Genomic DNA, 24,062 nt, shown 5'->3' with positions numbered 1-24,062 from the left:
AGATATAACCTTCAATGGGGAGGGATGCAGGGATATTTGTGGGTTCATGGCCATGAGCTGCAGCTTTGCTTCAGATGGTCTAATTCATCTGTGTAGTTGGTGGGGAACCCATTCTGAAAGTGAAGGAATGGGTGAGAATCTCTGAGATTCAAGACAATGTGAATATCTAAAGTGCTATAAAGCAGGAAGAATAATTTAATCATCAAGGCCTAGAGGGATGCCATGTATTTATAGAATGCACTGGGGCTATGACAGATGCAGCCCTAAGACAGGGAGATATCCTGGTCCTCTGGGTTTGGGTCTGGACCAGCATGGGTGCTGAAAGGTCATAAAGGCTGAGGATTGTCCTGGTGGGAGAGACTGATCTATGAACTGAGGAGAGAGATGGGGCTGGCTTAGGAAGTTAGGTCAGCACCTTGGAGAGTATTGTGTGGTGCGAGAAGGGGGGCACCTGGTGTCAGCATGTGAACAGTGAAGGGTGTGATAAGACCTTTCCCGACCCTGAGCTCTGTCCTACAGAGGTGACATATCCAGGGAAAACCTAGGTCTGGGACCCACGCCTTGGAACCAGCATGTTTGGGGACTGGAGGTGCAGAGACAGGCAGAGCTGAGCTTACATGCCAGCTCTGTCATTTTCTAGACATGTGATTTCATCATTTCAATAAAGCTTTCTGAACCTAGCTCTTGTCCTTGTTAAAAGGATGACCAATCCATAACTAGCAGACTTATAATGAGGATTAAATGAGTAAATACATGTAAATCCCAATCAGAGGGTCTCAGCACTACCAAAAACGGTTCCTTTTCTTGGTATTTCCCAGGTCAAAGTGTTATCATCTATGCCAGTTCCTTACACTCTAACAGTATTTGTCCATGCAGTCCATTTAATGATTAACATTGATTTAAGTAGCACTTCACAGTCCACAAGTGCTTTCAAATGCTAGGACAGAACTCAGCTACCACTTCATTAAGATATCTGAAGGAGTGAACTCAATTTCCTCCCAAACTAAACTTCTTTCTGTATTTGTAGAGCCTGTCTGGCCCCACAGGGATTGTGGTACCCAGAAGTAGACCCATGATTTTTGTCCTCCAGCTTCTTACCTATGCAAAGTCCTTTTAAAAAGTGCCTGATTTGCATGATGAGAGTCACCAAACCTCCAGCAAGACATGAGTCCTTGGATTGTTCCTCCCACCATTAAATAGATCTAAAGTAGCCTGGCCATGTCCTAGGCTACGGAGGGCAGAACTGGGATTGCTGTCCTGTTGCTGCCTGAAACCCACATGTGGACGAGCCAAGATGCATCCAGAGGGTAGGGGCAGGGCACAGCAGGGAGGAGGGCGGCTCCAAAGAACTAGGGTGGGTGTTAGAGAAGCAATGCATGTACATTTAACCAGGAATTATTAACTCAGAAATTCCAGAGTGGAGTCCTTACCTTGGAGACAAAAATCCCCATGTGACAAGTATGAGGGTTTCCTAGGATTTGGCGTAAATCTTAGAAATTAAATGTTAATTGAATAATAATTTAGAACAGATCTAATTAAAGTACAAAACCCTATATATTCGTTTCCTGTGGCTGCCTGTAACAAAATGCAGCAGGCTGGATGACTTAACAAATATTTATTTCTCACAGTCTGGGGGCCACAAGTCCCAGATAAAGGTGCCAGCAGGTTTGGTTTCTCATGGTCTTTCCTCTGTGTGCCCACACTCCTGGTGCCTCTTCCTCTTCCTATAAGGACACCAGTCCTATGAGATCAGACCCTGCCTTATGACCTCATTTAATTTCAGTTGACTCCTTAAAGGCCCTGTCTGCAGATATAATCATATGGAGGGCTTGGGCTTCAACATATGGAGTTCAGGAGGACATACTCTAGTTTGTACAACCTATGACTTTCATTTTGTTATCTGCACAATGGGGATATGAATGTCTTCCTTATATAAAGAGTAGCCAATCCTTTCTTCCTTTTGACCCTGGGGAGAGGAGAGGGCTCACTCTCTGTCTGTCTCAGACCCTTCTGCGCATAACCTGTGGGTTGGGTTAGGTAGGGGTCACTCTAGGTGAATGTTTGTGGATTCAGGACTACCAATTCTATCTATGTGGTCTTTTATGCTTTAAAAGACTGGATTCTCATAGCTTCTTCGTCCTTTATCAACTTTATCTGCTCAGTTTCCTGATGTTCCTGCATAAGAATGCAGAGGAGGACAAGTGGTGGCTGGGTTCCTGCCAATGAAACAATGAATAAGGACTTGCTCTTACTTCTGAGTTGATACACCTTTGGCCAAATAGTCAGGTTTCTTCTGTGGGCCTGAATATTCTAAGCTCACCAAGGAAATGTCAATAATACCAGTTATGTTCACCACCACATTAGCCATATGATAGGTCAGGGGCTGATGTGGAAATAATCTCTTTCTGAACATTTATACTCACTTGTTCCATCTTCCATTAAGGTTATGACTTCACAGAACAGATAGGAGAGATTTTTTTCTTTCTTCTTTTTTTTTTTTTCATCCAGCCCTTGGGTTCAGCAGAGAAATAATTCACCATGTCAGTAAATGAAGTGGCCTTAGGCATGTGGGGAACACAGGAGATAGAGATGAGTGAGAGAAGTTCTAGACCAGTGGGAATGCAGATGCTTCATCAGGTGAATCACAGGTGCTGGGGGGAGGTTGTGCAGCCTGGAGGTGGAAGAAAGTGGGGGGATGGACCAGAAGGAACCATAAGGAATTGTTTATCTACTTCCTCCGATTTTAAATATATTAAAGTTTTTATATACTATACTCAAATATTTTGATAACTTTGAAAAAGATAAATAAAATTCCCTTACCAAACTTGTTCACAACTGCTTCCCTTTGTTATTAAACTTTGATCAAATTTGAAAATTGAATACAATGGGTGCAGATTATTGTTGTTTTATTTTTGACTGTGTATTGAGGAGAAAGAGTAGAGTGGACAGATTAAAATGCAGGGTGCTGGTCAAGAAATGACAGACTAGGAAGCTCCAAGCCCTCACCCCCTCCAGAGTAAAATCAGTAAAATAACCAGAATCTGTCTGAACCAGCTGGGGCCCAGGGACCCAAGAAGTTGGGAGCCACTGCTTTTTGAAACATTTTCTGCTCCCATGGTTGCTGCCCCCGGCAAGAGTACCAAAGCCCCCTGGGATGTGTGTATGTTTCTGTGTCTGCCTGTTTTTCCAGCTTTCTGCACAGCATCCCCAACCAGCCAAAATCTCCTCTATGTGTCTTGGGGCTGTTTCATGAGAACAATAGTGATAAGCATGCCACTCATTCCTGAGGCCTCAGTTGGTCTCGTGTGCAAGAGCACACAAAGATTGTGTCCAGGTGCAAAAGGATTGTTGTCCCTGTGGCTTGTCCCCACCATGTGAAGGGAATGTCTTCCCATTGGGTAAGCGGCCCAATTCTTGCAAAGAGGACTACGGTGCGGTAGGTTTGGGCTGCCAGCCTCTGCTTTGGACAGCTGGGGCAGTGAGTGAATGACTAAGGGTGCCAGGTATGTGGGGTGATGCCAAGGACACAGTGAGTCCAGGCCTGTGGATTCAGGATCTGCCCACCGAGTTTGGCCCTGGGTCTGAGTGGAAGGGAGAGGAAGAAGGGCTGGGAAGGGGCTGTCTGCCTGAGACTGTGGTGGGCAGGGGCAGAGAAGCAGGCAGGGTGGCCCACCTTTGTTTCTGAGGACATTCTTGTTCTGGCTCCATGACCTCTCAATGCTCCTTCACAGCACTGTTTACAGTCATAGGCCCTGGGTTTTTAAGTTTGAAGTTCATGGGAGATCAACACTGGTCCCTATTCTTTTATAACTATGCTTTAAAAAAAAAAAAAAAAAAAAAAACCTCTGTGTGATCTAGTCTACTTCTAAGGCCCTAATTATTAACTCTGTGTTTATAAAAATCCTAGATTTCTCATTCCATCAAGAATTAGATATACAACCGCTTCCTACATTTTCTGACTGGGATGTATTACAGATATGACATATTTAAAAAGTCCAACCAGGGATGCCTGGGTGACTCAGTGGGTTAAGCCTCTGTCTTTGGCTCAGGTCATGATCCCAGGGTCCTGGAGTTGAGCCCCGTGTCTCTGGCTCCCTGCTCAGCGGAGAGCCTGTTCCCCACCCCCCACTCATGTTCTCTCTTGCTATCTCTGCCACTGTCTCTCTCTCTCTCTCTCTCTCTCAAATAAATAAATAAAATCTTATAAATGAATGAATGAATGAATGAATGAGGTCCAAGCTGGGAAAATGAATAAAGGGAAACCTCACTAAAAGGAGTTGGACCGCCAGAAGGGGGAGTTCTCACACCTTACCACGTGTGGCAAATTGGAGCTCTCAGTAGGAATAGATTCACCTTATATTCCCCAAAGGAAGAAGTCTACTTTTCTAGCCCAGCAGGCAACAGCCCAGCCAATGAAAGACTGTCACAACACAGCCAATGAGGAGTCACTGTACTGCAGACTCCCAGTTTACTCCAGTGGATTTCTTGTTTGTTTGTTTATAACATACGTTCCCAACTCCTGTTTACTCTATAAAATAGCACTCCTCCCCTTCATTCTCCAGACTTGCCTGCAGTTTTGCTGTAGCTCGGGTGCCCTGAATTGCAATTCCCTTCTATTCCCAAATAAATCCACTTTGCTGGTAAAGCAACAGACAGTTTTATTTTCAAGGTTAACAAACCCTTCTTCCTTGTCTTGGTGGTCCCCCAGACATCGGGTCTAAATAGAATCTACCACTGTTCACCTAACGACCCTGATCCAACCTCCCCAAACATTTATACATCCTGTGTCTCCCCATGTCCTAGATAATCCATTACCCTCTCCTGTCCATTCTTCCTCTGATGTGTGTCTACAAACACTTCTCTCCATTTCCACAACTACCCAGTCGCCCACCCCTTCACCCAACTATTTAACATTTCGCTCTTTGAAGTACCTCTGTGTCATTTCCTATTTGAGGGCTGTGATGAACAGAGTTGCTAAGAACATTCATTTTCTGGGGGCCTGGGTGGCTCGGTTGGTTAAGCATCTGCCTTCGGCTCCGGTCATGATCTCAGGGTCCTGGGAATGAGCCCCATATCGGGCTCCCCACTCAGTAGGGAGTCTGCCTGTCCCTGTCCCTCTCCCTCTGCACAGCCCCACTGCCTGTGTGCTCGCTCTCTCACTCTCTCTAATAAATAAATAAAAATAAGTAAAAAGAACATTCATGTCCAGAATTTTGTGTGAACATAGGGTTGTTGGACCTGGGGGTGAGGTCCTCCAGACCATTCTTGGGTTGAATGCGTCACTCCCTGGAAAGACCCATGGCGGAGGGAGGGAGGGAGGGGTGGTCCCTCCCTCTTTGGGAGCTTTGTACTATCTCTCAATGAACTTTGTTTTTCTGCCCACCACCCTTTATCTGGTCTACCTCTTCATTCTTAAAAGTGGCATGACCAAGAACCACAGACACCAAAGGAAAAGAAATTCTGCAACATGGTCATCCTGGGCCCCACACTGTGAAGTGCTACCTCATTTAGCCCCAAACATAATGACATGGAGAACAAAGGCAAAAGAAATGTGTTCATTTCTGAATTTCAGTGGGGGTGGAGGGCGGCAGGGAGAGACTCACAGGACTCTCACAAGACTCCATGAAGGTGACTTCCTAGAGGTCAAAATAATTCTGCATGGCCCAAATCCCCCTCCCCCACCACCACCACCACCATAAGTCCCTTACTGGCTTCAAACATCCAAGGCCCCAATACAACAAACACACTCTTTTCAGGCAAGACATTACAAGGGCTTAGAGATTTTCTCCCAGGAGCCAGGTAAAGATCAGACCTTTCTTTGGAATGCGCAAATTCTAAACATACCAGATCCACTGAGTTAATCATCGACTGCCCTGAATCCATTTTCTTTCCTCTGGAATAGATGCCTGGGATTGAGTTTCTGGGTCGTACTTGCATGTTTTTATCATTGTGGTTTGCTTATTTGTAGAGCCGGGGCGGGGGGGGGGGGGGGGGGGGGGGGGCGGGGGGGGAAGGGCCTCCTCCAGAGTAGCTATAACATCTTTATAACCCTACCAGCGGTGCGTGAGTGACCAGTTTCTCCATGTCCTCACCAACATCTGAGACTGTTTTCCTACATTTTATCCAAGGCATTCTGGTAGATATGTCATGATACCTCACTGTGATTTTAATTTTTTCATGTGCTCCTTTATCATCTGTATCCTCTTCGGTGACATACCTCTTCACGTCATTTGCCCATTTTGTAACCAGACTGTTTGCTTCTCACCAGTGCATTTTGAGAGTTTTTGTAGCTTCGGATATCTGCCCTTCATTCGTGTGATTATTTGGATGTGTAAACACTTCCCTTCACGATGTACTTTGTTGTTTCGTCTTCTTAAAAGGATCTTTCACAAAACCTTGGTTTTTACTTTTAATAAGCTCTAATTTGTCCATTTCTTTTGATGGGTCACACATTTGGTGTCAAGTCTAAAATCTCTTTGCCAGCCCTAGATCCCCAATTTTTCCCACAGAATTTTTTCCTAATGTTTTACATTTTATAAATAAGAGTTTTATCTATTTGGTGCTAATGTTTGTTTGAGGTGTGAGGTCAGGGATTTTAGTGTAGTTCAGTTTGCCTGTGGGTGTCCCCTTGCCCTATTTCCATTTGACGGAGATACCATCTTTCAGCCCAGGAATTACTTGTGCATGTTTGCCAAAAATCAGTTGCACATACTTGTTTGGGTTTCTACTGTTCCATTGATCTACTGCCAATACCACTCAGCATTTAGTAACTACATAATAACTTTTAAGATACAGGAGATTTTTATTCCGGTTTTTCAAAATCTCTGTAGCTATTCTAATTCCTTTGCCTTTCCATATAAGTATTTTTTTAAAGATTTTTGTCTATTTATTTGGGACAGAGAGAGTGCACACAAGAGTGGGGAGGAGCAGAGAGGGAGAGAAAAGGAGAAAGAATCTGAAGCAGATTCCCTGCTCAGCACAGAACCTCACACAGGACTCAGTCCCACAGCCTGTGAGATCATGACCTGTGCTAAAGTCAAAAGTCAGCTGCTTAACCAACTGAGCCACCCAGGTTTCCCCACCCAAGTATTCTTTTTACATGAATTTTTTTTTTTTTTTTTCAAGAGAAGTTCTATCACTTGCTGTTTTCATTTAGCAGGTCATTATCAACATCTTCCCATGTCAGTACCTCTAGATCTGCCTCTTCTAAACAGTAAAACTAAAAATAAAGTAAAACACAAATTCACCGTATTGATGTCCTGGAATTTACCTAACCTGGTCCCTCCTAAGGGCTAGTATTTTCCCCCCAGTTTTGTTATAATAAGTAACGCTGAAATCAATATCGTATTCTACATGTATTTGCACAAATGTTCCCCACCCGTTGTCATTTGACTTTGCTTGTGCTGTGTGCAAAGACCTGTTTTGTTTAAACTGTGAGGTCAAGTTATTGATCATTTGCTTTTCGGCTTTCTGGCTTTAGAAAGCACTTTGCGCTGGTGGATCCTTTCCTTCCCCACTCCCTAATTATAAATGACAATATTCATCCATGTTCTCTTGGAGTACTTTCAACGTTTCAGTTCCCCAGTCCTTGCTCTGCTTAGCCCCCACAGAATGGACCAAGTCTCCCGGGAGCCTGGGCACCGCCTGAGTTGCTCAGGAGAACCTAGGCAGCGTGCCCGGTCTGCTAGCCTCTCCGAGAAATGTTCCAAGTTCCCCTTGTGCTCCCAGGAGGACGCCCCTGGGTGCGTTACACGCCCACAGCCCGCCCCTCCCCGCCGCCCCCGGCGGAGAGATGCGTTCCGGGGTGCGCCCCGAGGTGATCCAGCCTTTGGGTGGTGGCGGTGCAACCTTGCTGGCCAAAGATCTGGCGACGGCCCTCTGACATTAACAACGGTTGTCGAGAGCCACCTGGCGGCCGCTTTTATATAGTTTTCCCCCGGAATACCGGAGAAAATCTGCAAGGATCGGGTTTGGCCAACGCGCGACCGCAGAACTCCAGAAGGCCGGTGGCGCTAGCGGAATCTTCCCGGTCCTGCTGGGAATCTGTGCATTGGCGCGTCATCTATTCGCCGGAGAATGCACAGGCAGGGTTTTGGGGGAGTGACCATGTCGCTGTCCTCCCGGGTGCGGGTGTAGACCAGAACCTGCTGGTGCCCCTTCGCCCTCGAAAAGCAACCGTAGCCGCTGCGGGGTAACGGGAAAGCGTATGACCCGGCCTTTGGGTCTTCATGCTATCCATTTTTTCCCCTCTCCCTCTGGGAGGTGGGACCCGGCCATTCGGGGAGGACCGGATTGTACATCGTAGGCTCAGCCGCAAGCTCGCGTGGATCTCAGCTGTCAGAGGCACCTGCTGAAATTATTTTCCAAGCTCCCACTCGTAGTGGCACCCGGCAGGAGCCGTCTGTGAGGGACAGTACAGGGCCCTGGCTGGACTGCAGTACTTCTCGGGGTCCGGTGGTCGGAGTTGCCCCCAACTTTTCCCAAGTTCCCCTTCAGAGACACGGACGGGCCCTACCCACACAGATGGCCTGGAAGGTGTATCGGGGCCTGGAGGCGGGCCTGCGTGGGTCCCGCTTTTCCGAGTCCCTTTCTGGAGGTGGGGACCAGCTTGAGCCCCACGGGTGAGTCTAGATAGGACGCCCCACCCATTGCGCGTGTCTGTGTGGGACCCATTCTTCGGAACGCCCCCAAATATTCCAAGTCCCTTCTCCGGAACTGTGGCCTGGCCAGGATGACCGATACGAAGCCTGCGGAGGGCTTTACTGGGTCTCCACGTCTTGCTTCCCGTCATCTCGTCGTTGGGAACCGCAACGAGGCCAGGCTCACAAGGTTGGCGGCGCTCCCTCGTGGTTCTGGGGACCCGGATCCATTGCGGTGCGGTCCACCTCAGTGGTACTGCGCCACCCCGCGGCCCTTTTATATAGTTTACTCCCGGAGCTGGGGTTGAAAAGGTCGAGGGATCCTGACTGTGCTGCGATGCCCTAGGCAAAGCCCCGAGATACCATCGGCGAGCGCAGGATCGCTCAAGTGGCCTTCCGGAGCCGACTGGGAGCGAGCCGGAGATTGGACCTGCAGTTCTGGGAGGGAGTGCCCGTTCCCGCCACCCTCCCGAGAGGCTCGCTGGCTTGGCGCTTTAAGGATCCACCAGCGCAAAGTGCCCTTCACCGCAGGTGGTCCACAGGCCGGGCCCTGTACTGCTGGACTCCAGTTGTTGGAGGCGCTGCTCAAAAAATTTTCCAAGACCCCATTCACAGGGCCGCATTGAGTACTGGGAAGGGAACCCCCAGCGTGGCCACTGTCCCTTTTGGGGCCCGTTCTTCAGACGCACCTTCTAGGGAACTTATCCATGTATCACTCCAGGGACACGGATCAGCCCCTGCCCAAGGCAGTGAGTTGGAAGGACACTCCTGGCTGAGAAATACTGAGCTGGGCCGGGAGAAGCACTAGCACCCCTAGCGGACCCCGAGGAAAAATACATTATGAAGATAGGTGATTGAAGGGGTTTACTGGCATAGAGAATGGAAATCGAGACTTATAGGAGTGATGATTGTTACTTTTGACGTTACCATCATTCGTCATTATCATAATTGTTACTGTTTTCTTCTGGTTAACCGTAGTTATAAAAACATTGAAGTTTCTCTATCCAAGAAGACTGATTGACTTAAAATGATCAATCATGGATTCCAGTCCACGAAATTTTTTAAGAATTGAAATATAATTGACATGAACATTGTATATTAATTTCAGGTGTACAATGTACTGATTTATCTTTGTATATTTTGCAAACAGATCACCACCATCCAGTTAATATCTGTCACCAAACATACTTATAGGAATTTTTTTTCTTGTGATGAAAACTTTCAAGGTCCACTCTCCTAGATATTTTCATATAAGCAATATGTTATTATTAACTTTAGTCACCGTGGTGTACAATGCATCCCCGTGACACTCACTTATATAACTGGAAACTTGTGCCTTTTGACTCCCTTCACCAATTTGGCCCTCCTGGAGCTCCCCCAACCCCGCCATTCCCTCCTCAGGCAACCACCAATCTGTTCTCTATATCCAGGAGTTTGCTTTTGTTTTGTTTTGTTTTTCTAGATTCCACATATTGTGAGATCCTACAGTATTTATCTGTTTCTGCCTGACTTATTTCACTTAGCATAATGCCCCCAAGGTCCATCCATGGACCTTGCAACACCAAAGGCAAACTTTCATTCTTTTTTTTTTTTTAAAGATTTTATTTATTTATTGGACAGAGATAGAGAGAGATCACAAGTAGGCAGAGAGGCAGGCAGAGAGAGAGGAGGAAGCAGGCTCCCTGCTGAGCAGAAAGCCCGATGCGGGGCTCGATCCCAGCACCCCGGGATCACGACCTGAGCCGAAGGCAGAGGCTTAACCCACTGAGCCACCCAGGCGCCCCAACTTTCATTCTTTTTTATGGCTGAGTAATATTCTATTTGGTCCACAGAATTTACTTTTTTGTGTGTGCTAAGATCTTATTTATTTGTTTGACAGAGAGATAGAGAGCACAAGTAGACATAGTGGCAGGCAGAGGGAGAGGAAGAAGCAGTCTCTCCACTGAGCAGGGAGCCTGATGTAGGGCTCGATCCCAAGTCCCTGGGATCATGACCTCAGCCTAAGGCAGACTCTTGACCGACTGAGCCACCCAGGCACACTGGTGCACAGAATGTTCTAAATCTACTCAGGCGCCCAGGAGCCTGCTTGCTCCAACTAGCAAGGCCTTGACCCACAAGCTGCAGGTCCCAGCCTGGAAGGTCCGACCGCAGTCTCTGCAACAACTGGTCCCAAGCGGTCAGGACTTGATCAACCCTTTCCTTCAATATTGCTCTGTCTTCCAACACAGCAAATGGGAGAAAGCCAAATTTGCTCCGCCTCACGAATCATGCCCCTCTTCTAGTGAGCCTGACCCTCCCATCAGGACATGCCTTCCTCTTTTTTTCCACCAGAAAGCTTCCCCACTCCTCTGCCTGCCTTGGAGTGTCTGCACATGCTGGTGGCTGACCGCGGGGGCCACGTAGGGCAAGCTCTGAACAAAGCGTGCTTGTTCTCATCTGGGAGGTCTTCCTGGATCTCAGTAGTGGGGGGAAACAGACAGAGTCATACCCATTCCCCAGGTGAACTATTTTTAAAAATGTACCTACATATTTATTTAACACCCAATTTTAAAAATTGAGATATGATTCCTATACCATAAGATTCACCCTCTTAAAAATGAGCGATTCAGATTTCACAAAGCTGTACAACTGTCCCCACTACCGAATTCCAGAACATTTCACCTCTCCAAGGAGAAACTGCCTCCCATGAAATAGTTACTTCCCATTCCACCCTCTCCCCAGGCCCTGGCAACCACCAATCTGTTTTCTTTCTGTATCCATGGATTTGCCTGGAGAGTTCATGAAAATGAAACCATATAATATATGGCCTTTATATCTGACCTCTTACACTCAGCATTGTAGTTTTGAGATTCATCTGCACTTTATTATAAATCACTGATTCATTCCTTTATTTGAACTAATAATTTTACACTCTAAGCCATTTAGACATTTTCCTCCACATGCTACCACAAAAAAAGGCGGGGGGTAAATTGCATATCACATTACATTTGGTTTTGTAACAATTTTTCAGCTTACCCTGCAGTGGCATTAAGTACAGCCCTCCTCCCCAGACCCAACCTGCCCCGCAAACCTGGAGCCACCAGCATGCCCAGAGGACACCTATCCACCCCAGTTACCCTGACTCAGAATGCTCTTCAGGCCCCATCTACCTGGACTAGGACCTCATGGGTGGTCTTTCCCAAGAGTGTCCAAAAGGGGTGCTCTTAGAGGGGAGGGACCCAGAGAGGCTCTGGGGAAGAAGGCGGCTCCCCACCCCTCCTCCCTGCATGGAAGTGGGCCATGCTGGGCCTGGCACAGAACCAGAAGGCTACACCTTGAGGCTGGCAGTCCCTGGAGTATCATCTAAGGTGTGCTCACCTCCTATCCATGCCAGTGCTCATGCAGACCCCAGGGGGCTTGAACCAGCAAGGGCAGAGACAGATGCTGTTTGCAGCCTTTGGTAGGCACCTATTGGTGAACCACCGTGCAGGCCTTCAGGATTTCAGAATAAGGCCTGCCATCATCTGCAGATAATTACACTCCTTTTGAGAAGCAGTTCTTGACCTGCTACTGGGTCTCAGTAGAGACTGAATACTGAACTGTGGCTACCAAGTCACCATGCCCTCTGAGCTCCCCATCATGGATGCCATCTGATCCACCAAGCTGTAACAGGCATGACAGCAGCACCTCCTTATCAAGTGGAAGTGTACAGCTGTCATTGGGCCTGATCATGCCCAAAAGCCACGGTACATGAAGACATGGCCCAAATGCCCACGGTCCCCACTCCTGCTATAGCCTTCTCTCCCAGCCAGCACCCATGGCCTGCATGGGGAGTTTCCGATGCTGATGATGTGGGTGTGGTTTCTAGGTGGTTCTGCACAATGGGCAGGCACCACCTGGAAATGGAGAACAACATACTACAGCCCCTCTCTGGGGCCCTCCCTGATGGACAGTGGTAAAGGGAAACCCTCCTAGTGTGCAGTCCAGCAGTGCCCCTCATTGTGCTTTTTGCTAGGAAGGAGAAAGCGCCAGATGTACCAGTACCAGTTCAGGGGCTGTGGCCAATGGCTTGGCTGGATAGTCAGGAACTTGGAAGGAACACGACTGGAAAACTGGTGGAAAACTTGGGAAAAGAAGTGTGTGGATACACCTTTCCGTACAGGCAAAAAATAAATAAAAATGAAGATACTTGTGTCCAATGTGAATGCTCACCAAACGGTGATGACCTCAACAGAGGAAGTGTTTCATCATTGAGGGGACAGCATGATCTCTTCTCTGGATACCAGTCAGCCTGTTTGCTCAGCCACCCCTGTCATCGCCCACTGAACTTGTGAACAAAGTGGCCATGGTGGCAGGGATGATGGTTATATATAGATTCAGCAAAATGGACTTCTACTCACCAAGGCTGACTTGGATATGGTCACCACTGAGTACCCAGTATGTCAGCACCAGAGACCAACACTGAGCCCCAATATTGTGCCACTATCCAGGGGTAATAAGCCAGCTTCCTGGTGACAGGTTTATTCCACTGGACCCCTTCACCATGGAAGGGGTGGCATTCTGTCCTTAACGGAATAGACAGTTACTCTGGATACAGATTGCCTTCCCTACACAATGTTTCTGCCAAAATTACCACCCATGGACTTACAGAATGCCTTATCCACTGTCATGTATACAACCCCACATTGCTTACAACCAGGAAACTCACTTCACAGCCCCAGCAGGGCAGCCATAAGCCCACGCTCATGGAATTCACTGATCTTACCATGTTCCCCACAACCCTGAACCAGTTGGCTTAACAGGATGCTAGAGTGGTCTTTTGAAGACTCAGTTACAGTACCAGCTAGGTGGCAATACTTTGTTGGGTTGAGGCATGGTTCTCCAGAAGGTTGTATCTTCTCTGAACCAGTGACCCACAGATGGTGCTGTTTGTCCAACAGTCATAGGTCCAGGAAGTTTGTCCAGGAGTCATAGGTCCAGGAAGCAAGGGATGTAAATAGAAATGGCACCACTCCCATTACCCTAGGTCACCCACTAGCAACATTTCTGATTCCCAGTCCCACAGCCTCGCGTTCTGCTGGCCAGAAGGTCTTAAAACACAAGGGGAGAAAAGCTACCACCAGGAGACACAACGATTCCATTGACCTGGAGCTTAGGACTGCCACTCGGCCACTTTGGTCTCTTCATGCCTCTGAATCAATAAACAAAGGAAAGGAATTGTGGTGTTGCCTGGGGTGACTAATTCTGACTACCAAGGGAAAATTGCACTACTACTCCATGATAGAAGTAAGATACAGTATGTCTGGAGTACAGGAGATCCCTTAGGGCCTCTCTCAGTTTCACCATGCCCTGTGATCCAGGTTAATGTAAAACTGCAATGACCCAAGTAATAGGCAGGAATGAAGGGTTGGGTCTACCCACTGGGTAAAGAACAAAACCAGCTGAAGCGCTCATTAAAGGCGAAGGGAATATAGAAGGGAAGTGAAAGAAGGTAACTGTGGGTACCAGCTACGGCCCCATGATCGGTTACAGAAACGAGGACCATAATCATGAGCATTTCCTCCTTATCTTACTATGAATAAGTTTGTGTGTATCTTTTTTACCCTCTCTTGGGCTCTTGTTGTGTAGCATAAGATGTACCAATTTTTATCATGGGATTGAAGTACGGGCAATTCCACCTCATAGTGTTTAAGTTACGTGATACCTTCTGAAGAGAAAAGTAAACATCTCCACTTCTAGGGAAAGAGTTAGTGCCTTTTCCATTGTGCAAAGGTTATATTACATTAAGCAGAATCATGACCTCTTGAGATGTGTATGGATGCCACGTTGACAAAGGGTAGACTTTGTCACGGGTAATTTTATGTGTCAACCTGACTGGCCACGGGGAGTCCAGATTAAACAATATTTCTGGATATGTCTGAGGGCATTTCCAGGTCAGAGCAGCATTTCCATTGAATCAATCGATTCCAAAAGGTATTGCCCCCCCACAATGTGTGTGGCCCCCATCCAACCCACTGAGGGCCTGAATAGAATGAACCAAAAGGGGAGGAAGGAAGAATTCAACCTTTTTTTCTCTGACTTGCTGTTTGAGCTAGAACAACTCATTATTACATCTCTTGCCCTCAGAATGGAATTTACACCAACGGCTTCGCCATTCTCGGAACTTCAGATTCACACCGAATTGCACCATCAGCTTTTCTGGGTCTCAGTCTTGCACACGGCACACCTGTCAGCCTCTATAATAACATGAGCTGACTCTCCACATACTAACTTCATGAAAATCTACAGCACACATTGACAAACCAATCGCATGTTTGTCCTTGCCCCACACACCAAAAAGGATGACAAGGAAATAAAAGGGCCAGAAGCGCAGCACAGGTGGTGGGACACCCCAACACTGAGAACCCATTCCCCATGGCAGCAGAGGGTTTTATCATCTGCAACTCTGTTCTGAGTGACTGGGCAGCGAGCACCCACCTCAGAAGAGCCCTTAGGGAATCAGGGGGTGAGTGAAAAGTGGCCTTGAAAGAGGCCTCTGCAGGCCTCCTCCAGTGTTCTAGAAGGATCACAGATGTTCTCCCAATACTTATACCAGCCTTTGTCTGCCTTTGTCTGCATGTCCCTTATACCAGCCTTCATGCCTTTGTCTGCATGTCACATCTACATGCCAGCCCCCTGTTTTTGCAGACATACCTCCCAGGGTGCCAACACCACCAGCCCTAGGGATCTAGGGGTTTAGGAGCTAGGGGGGTCAGAACCTCTTCCTCCAGACCAGGCCCTCATTGGTGACCCAGAGGAGGCCCAGGAGTCTGCAGCTTTGAGTGACCCACGACCTATGTCCACACTAGGGAGGAGTGCTGCTAATGCAGGTCAGGCCAGGGTTGCCAGAGGGGGCCTTCCTGCTCCAGCAGCAGAGCAAGGCTCTGGAGCAGCTTCCAAACCCAGACCTGCCTGACTTTGCCCACCAGGACTTTCAGGACTTGGAGCAACCAGGTACACCAAGCTTGCCTGGGCAGAGGAGCTTTGTGGTCACCCACTTGGCCAGAACATGAGTCTCTATCTCAGACCCAGGCTTCATGAGGGTGCCCTTCAAAGATGGGGAACCAAGAGGTGGGCCCAGACTGAGATCCCAGCACCTCCCGCCATCTAGGTCTCCTCCAGGACTCAGGTGGGCACCCTCACCCAGATGCTGTGATGGCCCACGGCCAATGATCTCCAGGGAGGTGACAGTACCCAGGCCTAGACTCAGTCCATTCCTGCAGCCACTCGCAGCTGCTCAGCTCCCACATGGCAGCTCCGGCTCCTGTCACCAGTCAGAAGTACAGCGCAGGGTGCCAGGGTGCTCTCCACTGTGGCTTGTGCCTGCTTGTCATTCATTCATTCTATTCATTCCTGGCTCCAGGCCCAAAGGGATCACAAGAACATGTGGGGAAGGGAGAGCCAGCCCTGCCTGGACTAAGGAAACACCCTGGAGAAAACTGTGAGGACCCATGTGGAGACTTCAGTAGAACCTCAGATGGCTCTAAAACCCTCCCACCTCCATATGTTGCCCTCCTTCCACCCTTCCCCAGTTGAAGCCCTGTCACCTCAAATCCCACCATGGTGGCTGCCCAGTAACTTGTGAAAGGCAAATTTGATCATGTCTGTGCCCCTAAACCTTTAGATCTCCCTATTGCTCTTAGGACAAGCCCTCAGGAGCCTCTGGAACACGTACCCCAATACACTCTTCCTTTGACTGCTGCCGCCCAGCCACATGGGTCCTCTTGAGTAGGGGACAAGGAATTTGATCAGTTTCAAGGTCAATCAGATATCAAGGGTAAGGGCTTCTCTCTAAACTGACTTAACAGGATTCTTGCTACAACTGGACCAGGCAGGCTGAAGACAAAGCCAAGTGATATAGGAAAGAACAGTAGTGTTCAAAGTCCACGGCCAAGAATGAATTCTTGAGACATCTTTGGTGCATAAAGGTGGTTTTATTAAAGCATGGGGGCAGGACCCGTAGGCAGAAAGAGCTGCACTAGGGTCACGAGGAGTGGCCCATTATATACTTTCAAATGGGGAGGAGGTTAGGGATAGCGTTAAGTCTGTAAGGAACTTGGAAGCAAGGTTTCCAGGACCTTGAGGGGGCCAGCTATCATTGGGAAAATGTCATTTATTACCGTCTAATAAAACCTTAGTCATAAGACCCTTCAGATGTGTATCAGGCCATTCGCTGGGGCCAACACGTACCTGGGTGGGGGTGGGGATTTAGAGATAAAGGAAATTTCTAAAGGAACTTTTGTATGTTAAGTTGACTTACAGGATCCCGGGGCGGGGCAGAGGGAGGATTGGGTTAGGATTGCTTTTTGCCCTTAGCAAAATATTAATATTGAGGCAGTTGAGTCCCTCTGTCACTCTGCCTGTTTCAAGGACTTGTCGATAGGCTGTAAGTAGTAAGGAAACTTAATTTTCGTCTGCCTTTGTTTCCCACATCATCAAGCACCAGGCCTAGTCAGAAGAGCACTCAGAGGAGCGTGCCCAAAATTTCGTCAACGAGTCTTCATCAAGGGATCATCCTGGGGAATGACCTAAGTTAGGCTGACTCCTCTCCTTGGCCCTGACCCTACAGAGCCCCCAGGGGGTAAGCATGCCCTCTTCTCCAGAGGTCTGGGCATTCTGTCCATGGCCAGTTGGATTCGTTTGCCTCAGTTAGCCACACAAACCTTCTTTCTGGTTGTCTTCTTCAGGAGTCTACCTCCTTTTACATTTCGCTATACAGCAGCCCCGTCCCAATTTTTGGCAGCACTGAACACCCTCCACCCGCTGAGATGAGGAAGACACAATGCTCGTTCTCCAAGGCGCGAATCCCCCGGCCCCATGAGCCCAGCAAGACATTCAGCAATGCAAACTTTGGTTTATAGATTTTTGTGGTTTATGAAAACCCGTGATTGTGGATTCCAGGAAACTTATTTCAAGGCCGGACTGAGACACTGGGCCACGTTTTCTTTGACATGTTCACAACACTGATGGAGGCACAGGTGAGGCGGGGAACGGCATCCTCCCGGAAGGTGCTGGGGTTGGGAAAGGCAGCGGGGATCAATCACCGTCGAAGCCAGGCGCTTCCTCCAGATCGCAGGTGCCGCTGCTGCTGGAGCTCCCAGACCCCGCGCAGGTGTGTGTGTGTTTGGGGTGAGGGGCTCTCTGGAAACCTAACACAGACAAATGTCCAGTGAATGGAAAACAAGGAGACCGAGGCCTGAAGGTGACGAAAATGGCTCAAGGTCATACCGCTTGTATTGGCGGAGCTCGGGGATCAGTGACTCAAGCGCTTTTTGGAAAAAGCAAACGGGAGGTTGCGACAGCAGTGGCCACCCGGCGCCCCAGCAGGCGCAAGCACAGGACGAGGCCCCTCCCAATCCCCTTTTCCCTCCCAGGACAGGAGTCTGCACAGGAGTCTGTGAGGGCAGGGCGGGCTTCCTTGAGATCTCGCGATTTCCAGGCTGTGGTGTTCCGCCTCTGAAGTCGCGAAGGCAAAACGGCACAGTTAAAGGCGGGGATAATGAAAGACCCTCCAAGGAACCTCGGGAAAGGGGCGGAGAGAGCCGCGTTCTGGAAAGTGAAGAGAGTGGCGGCGCCGAGCTTTAACTGTCGTAAAAGGGGGCGGGACGCATCGCGTTCCAGCCGGACGTAAAGTGGGCGGGACGCGCCGCCCTAGGAACTGACGCAGAGGGGATTCGCCTTGCTCCGGCCGGCGGCTGGCGGGCTGGGGCACTATGGAGCGCTACACCGGCGCCTTTGAGGAGGCGGTAGATGGGGCCCGGCAGCAGGAACGGCACTACCAGCTGCTGTCTGCGTTGCAGAGCCTCGTGAAAGAGCTGCCCAGGTGTGCGGCCGCGGGGCGGAGCGGGCGGCTGAAATGGCCCTGGGTCCCGCCCTCGCTCACCGCGCCCCTCTGCCCGCAGCTCCTTCCAGCAGCGCCTGTCATACACCACGCTCAGCGACCTGGCTCTGGCGCTTCTCGACGGCACCGTGTTCGAGATCGTGCAGGGACTGCTGGAGATCCAGCACCTCACCGAGAAGAGCCTGTACAACCAGCGCCTGCGGCTGCAGAATGAGCACCGAGGTGCGCGGGGGCGGCGGGACGACGCACGCATTTCCCCCGGGAGTTTAGCTCTCGGTCTCTGTGCAGGCCGAGCCCTAACCTGGGTGTCGCTCAGATGATGTCCCTACAATTGACCAGGTCAAGGGCTCGGAGACTGCTAGCGGTTTTTTTGTGTGTGTGACAAAGGGGTTGAGGCAGTTAAATTTTTTTCAGTTGCACAGCCCCTTGTTATCATAATATCCAGACACTCCCTGCCCGGACTTTCCTGTGTCTCCACCCTCCTCCAAGCAGGAAGGCCCAAGGCCTCCCTGCCTGGTCAGTCCACCGACAGATCCCCGGTAGTGGCGGTCAGCGGTAGAGGTTGACCGCCCCCAATGATATCCCAAAGTATTGACAGCTCTGCCGTGCCCTTTAGGGTGAGTTCCCCTTCGGCAGCGCAGAGAGCCACACCACCACCTGCTCATTGAGTTTCCCTGCACTATGCCCTGTGGCACCCTTGGGACCCGAACCACACCCTAAGCCAAAGCCTCCTGAGCCTTAGCCCCGCCTAGGCATCCCTACTCAGGGGTCTCTGGGAGTATCTTCCTCCAAGGTGTGTTGGGCATCTCTCCCTGCCCCATCAGTTTCCCACCTTTGTTATTTTGTTTTCACCCAACTTATTTATTTTTTAAAAAAAAAGTTAAAACATTTAGCTAAGTTGAAAGAGTAGTGTATACCTGTATCCTCTCCAGCCAGATTCAGTAATTAACATTTTGCCCAAGCCTTAATAACCCCTAAATATATGTAACCCTGTAGGGCTTCACCTTGAGTTTTCAGCATCTCTCCAGACTGAGGATTTCAACTGCAGCATTGTTATTTGTGGCTGAACAAGTCTTAATGGTAAGACAGTGTCTTGTGCATTGCAGGCCGTTTAGCCAGCATCCCTGGCTTCTACCCACTAGTTGACAGTGGTGTATTCCCCCAGTGACAAACAGAACTCTCTTCATGCATCCTTGGTGATCAACCTTGGCCCAGGATTGAGAACCAGTGCTCTAGATCAAGAACACTCTCCCATGTGAGCCCGGTGAATAGCATCCTGAAAACTTAACCATTCCAGGGTGTCTTCTGACCTTCAGTCCACTGTCACATTGTCCAACTTGTCATAAACTCGCTTCGTGAGGCCAGTGTGGGTTTATGCATTGCCGTTGGTTACTTTGGTCTCTGTGCTTCTGGAATAGTCCCATTCACTATGGTATTGAGTTTTTGAAGAGTCTGGGGCACTCTAACTGTAGAATGTGCCCATTCTGGATCCGCCACATTGCTTCCTCATGCTGTCGTTTAACCGTTTCTCCATCCTCTGTGTTTCCTGTAAACTGGACAGCAGGTCAAGACACAATGATAAGCAGCTTAAACATTTGTGGCAAAAACTAGTGTTTCAGGAGTGGACATTGGGTTCTGTTGCATCCCCTTTTCTGCATCTCTGGAGATGGGCACATGGCTTTTTGGTTAACTCTGGTCACTTACACTCATTTGGTAATTCCTGGGATGAACTGCACTCCTGGGATAAATCCCATTTGGTCAGGATGCATTACCCTTTTTGTTTATGCTGGATTTGATTTGCTAAACTCTTGTTAAGAATTTGTGCCTCTATGTTCATAATGGACATTGATTTGTAGTTTCTTTTAATGTCTTTGAATGGGATATTAGGGTAAGGCTGGATTCATGGAGTGAGTTGGGGAAGTGTTCTCTTCTGTTTTCTAGAAGAGTTTTGTTTTGTTTTGTTTTGTTTTGCTTTGTTTATAGAATTGGTATTACCTTTTTTCCTGCCGTGAGAATGGCTGTCTTTGTAAGTATTTCTGGTGAGGTGTGGGATGCATATAGTCACAAGTCCAAAGAATATAGCTCATTATTCTTTGTAATGTTCAAACCGGGCCACATTTGGTCAGTGGGAGAGCTCTTGGGCTGCCACCTCTATCCTTTTGATGTGCCCCTATCATTCTTGGAGTACCTCCTTGCTTTCTGGTATAAGAAGGTGTCTAGGGTCATCTTTTCTTCTTCTTTCCCTGCCTCGGCCCCCCTCCAGCTTCTCCAGCAGCCTCCCATCAGGATGCACCTTCCCCTTTGGCCACCGTAAAGCTTTCCTACTTCCCACTTTCCCACTTCTTCTGCCTGTGCTTGAGTCTCTGCCAAACGCAGGCAGCCATGGTCACTTACTGTCTTGCTGTCAGTGAGTAGTTCTTGTTCTCCTGTGGGTGATCTATGTTTATCTCCACAGAGGAGTCCTTTTCCAGACTTTGCCTAGGTCGTCTCCCGGACATCTCAGTGAATGTCGCATGGGTGATGGGCAGCTCACACCCAGGACTGCTGGCCTATGGCAATCTGAACCCAGAAGCCTCTGGACTACAGTCTCCCACTCCTCTTGGTCTTCTGAGCACTGGCTACAGCCCTGGCCAGCCTGCCTTGTCTCACCCTCCTCAGTTGCCTTGCACCCTCCAGAAGAGTCCCCTGGACCCTCACTGCTGGAGAAAGGCCCTGCCCTGGGTGAGGGCAAGACTGAGTGAGCCAGGGGATTAGACATCCCCCCAAACTCCACCCCGTTTCTATTATAGAGCTTCAGGCAGGCTGGGTCATCAGGCAGGGCTTCACCTCTGCACCTTGGCCTGGCTGCCCCATGGTGGGACAGCCAGGGTAGGTGCTGAGGTGAGAACTGTTCCCTTCCTGCCCCCCTCCACCTCACCCCCACCACCTGCTGGACTTCTCTGGTCTCATCTCCTCCTAGTGCTCAGGCAGGCGCTGCGACAGAAGCACCAAGAAGCCCAGCAGGCCTGCCGACCCCACAACTTGCCCGTGCTCCAGGCAGCTCAGCAGCGTGAGCTGGAGGTAGGGGTGTGGGCCGGGTGGGTATCACCTGGGCTGTGCTGACTGGGCTGTGGTAGAGAGCTGCTCTGGGCCTCAACTTGGGTGGTCCATTGGAGGCCTGATGAGTCCCCAAATGTGGCTCTTTGCTGTGGGGGTTGGGATGTGGCAGGATCAGGTAGAGAGTGTGATTCCTCTGCGTCCCAAGACCATAGCTCTTTAAGGGCTGGGCCTGTTCAGGGCAATGGTGGGATGGTGGGGCCAGCCAACAGAGACCCAGTCTGCTCCCAGGTTGCTCAGGACAACCAGGAGACCCATATGTAAGCAAGAAGCTATGGGTGGTGGGGGTGCATAGAAAGGCTTATACAGGGTCCCAAGCAGCCTGGAGCCAGGGTGCACAGGGAAGAGGTACCGAGCTGGGATCAGCGGATGGCCCCAGTGGGGAGGGAACATGTATAAAGGCCCAGAGACAGTTGGCAACTTGATGGTAAGCAGAAGTTACCTGGCATCTGGCCAGCTCATGGTGGTCCCGAGCAGTCCTTGCTGGGCAAGGCCTGGCCCAGCAATGGGAGGACACCTGGCTGGGGGTCCTGGAAAGGAGACCATTCCAGGTAGGGCAGCTGAGCTCTTCTGCAGGGTTCATTTAGCCAAGAAGGGAGCAACCTGCATGCAGTAAGGGCACCATCAGTGGTCTTGGAGCCACTGGGAGTGTGGAACGGTTGGAGGAAGTGGCAGGCGACCAGTGTGTGTTTGAGGTAGTGTGCGATGGGCAGGGGGCTGAGCCGCCCTCACTGTGCAGGCAGTGGAACACCGGATCCGTGAGGAGCAGCGAGCAATGGACCAGAAGATTGTCCTAGAGCTGGACAGGAAGGTAGCAGACCAGCAGAGCACACTGGAGAAGGCTGGGGTTGCTGGCTTCTATGTGACCACCAACCCACAGGTCAGTCTCTCAGGCCTGCCTGACCCAGCCCAGGGGGTGCTGGTTCCCAAAGGCCCAGTTCCCTCTGGGGTTTTACCACTGGCCCCTGGGGAGCCAGCCCCAGAGTGTGTGAGGAGAGGGGAGGAGGGAAGAATTAGTAAGGCAGGGCACACTGCCTCTGCCCATAAGAGGGCAAGCCAACTGGCTGTGGGGGTACTGCCCACCTTCCCCAGGCCTGCTGCTCACAGGGCCCTCATGTGCTCCGCCCCTGCGTACACCTCTGTGTGCACCGACCCAGGGTACCTGTGGGCCCTGTTGCAGGCTGACATCCCCGCTTCTGTGCCTTTCTGGCAAGCCATGGCCAGGAATCACTGACAGGTTCACTTCCTGGCACTCTGTAGGCGCCAGTATCTGCCTCTGGGCCCCAGGGAAAAGGGGGCTTTTGCCAGGACAGGAGATACCGGGTGGCATTCTGGTGTCACAGCAGCCCTTCTGCGTCCTAGGAGCTGACACTACAGATGAACCTGTTGGAGCTCATCAGGAAGCTGCAGCAGAGGGGCTGCCAGGTGGGGAAGACAGCCTTGTGACCAGCAGGGCTCTCCACCAGTCACCTGCCGCCCATCATGGCTGAGAAGACAGCCCTGTTCCTGTCATCGCAGGCAGCACAAAGCTGAGTGGGACTTATCTTCCCAACACCTGGCCACCACCTTCCCAGCTGCCTGCAGGAGGGGTCGACCCTCTGAGGAGAGGCCAGGTGGACCCTGGCTGCACCTGCCATCCACCTTTTTTTTTTTTTTTTGGTCCAGAGCTAGGATGGTGTGGTAAAGGAAGAGTGGGTCCATTCTGCTGGCTGGCCGCTCCGGAGTCAGGGGAGAGTGGGGCTGGAGGTCCTAGCACCTTCTCACTCCACTGGCCACATACCCACCATCGCCATGCCCCATGTTCTGGTCTTAGCCCCTTCCCTGGCAGGTGCAGCCTCCAAACTAAGTGGGAGACACTCCAAGCGCCAAGTCCTGTGAGGCCGAGAGAAATAAAGGTACCTCAGCGTGGCCTGTGTGTCACTTGTGTGCTAGCTCTTTGATATCTGCCATGACCGGGGCCCAACTAGGGCACTCACCTTGTAGCTTATGGGGAGGAAACAGCAGATGTGCTCCACCCCACCCCCTTTGTCATGGAGGCTTCTCCCAGGGGCACCCCCTCTGGGGCTCCCTCATGGAGCTGCAGGCTCAGCCATGCCACATTCCCCCAAGGGTAAGCCCCAGGACACTAGGACCACATCTAGTCCGCTCTGGGAGGTTGGACATGGGGGCAGGCAGCCATGAGTCTGCTCTGGTCTGAACAGTTGGAAGAGTCTGAGGGAGATAATCACCAGGTAGAGAAGCACCAAGCCCACCCCTAGGAGCATCCTGTCTGCACTGGTCCAAGCCCAGGGACCCTCCTGTCATCTTGGGTTTTGGAGTTGAGGGGTGGGAGTGTCTAGCACCCCACAGAGCCAAACCTGTGATACAGCCTGAAGGGAGGGATTGGTGGGTCCCCCCACCCGCGGTGGGCCTGGTCCCCAGGGACACATGGTGCCAGGGAGGCAGAGCCATCAGAGTCACTCCATCTT

The 24,062-nt window shown here is 50.2% G+C and overlaps 1 protein-coding gene across 1 annotated transcript; it reads left to right on the top strand.

The window, feature by feature from the left end:
- Nucleotides 1-18,323: 18,323 nt before the first annotated feature.
- Nucleotides 18,324-23,497, top strand: LOC111142467 (DiGeorge syndrome critical region gene 6 like). Its single transcript, XM_022495641.1, has 5 exons — nucleotides 18,324-18,480; nucleotides 18,560-18,720; nucleotides 21,458-21,558; nucleotides 22,334-22,474; nucleotides 22,957-23,497. The coding sequence occupies exons 1-5, from the start codon at nucleotides 18,371-18,373 to the stop codon at nucleotides 23,038-23,040; spliced, it is 597 nt and encodes a 198-aa protein (XP_022351349.1). The 5' UTR covers nucleotides 18,324-18,370; the 3' UTR covers nucleotides 23,041-23,497.
- Nucleotides 23,498-24,062: the final 565 nt, after the last annotated feature.

The sequence above is a fragment of the Enhydra lutris genome, unplaced genomic scaffold (assembly GCF_002288905.1).
Source record: "Enhydra lutris kenyoni isolate GAN:26980312 unplaced genomic scaffold, ASM228890v2 scaffoldscaffold8, whole genome shotgun sequence".
NCBI lineage: Eukaryota > Metazoa > Chordata > Mammalia > Carnivora > Mustelidae > Enhydra > Enhydra lutris.
This window is presented reverse-complemented; position numbering and strand designations above follow the sequence as displayed.

Bases quoted from the DNA above. Each gene is read 5' to 3' on its own strand.
- LOC111142467 (XM_022495641.1), top strand. From the start codon at position 18,371: ATGGAGCGCTACACCGGCGCCTTTGAGGAGGCGGTAGATGGGGCCCGG. The intron at 21,559-22,333 runs GTAGGGGTGTGG...CTCACTGTGCAG, and splicing joins CTCAGCAGCGTGAGCTGGAG to GCAGTGGAACACCGGATCCG. The intron at 22,475-22,956 runs GTCAGTCTCTCA...TCTGCGTCCTAG, and splicing joins ATGTGACCACCAACCCACAG to GAGCTGACACTACAGATGAA.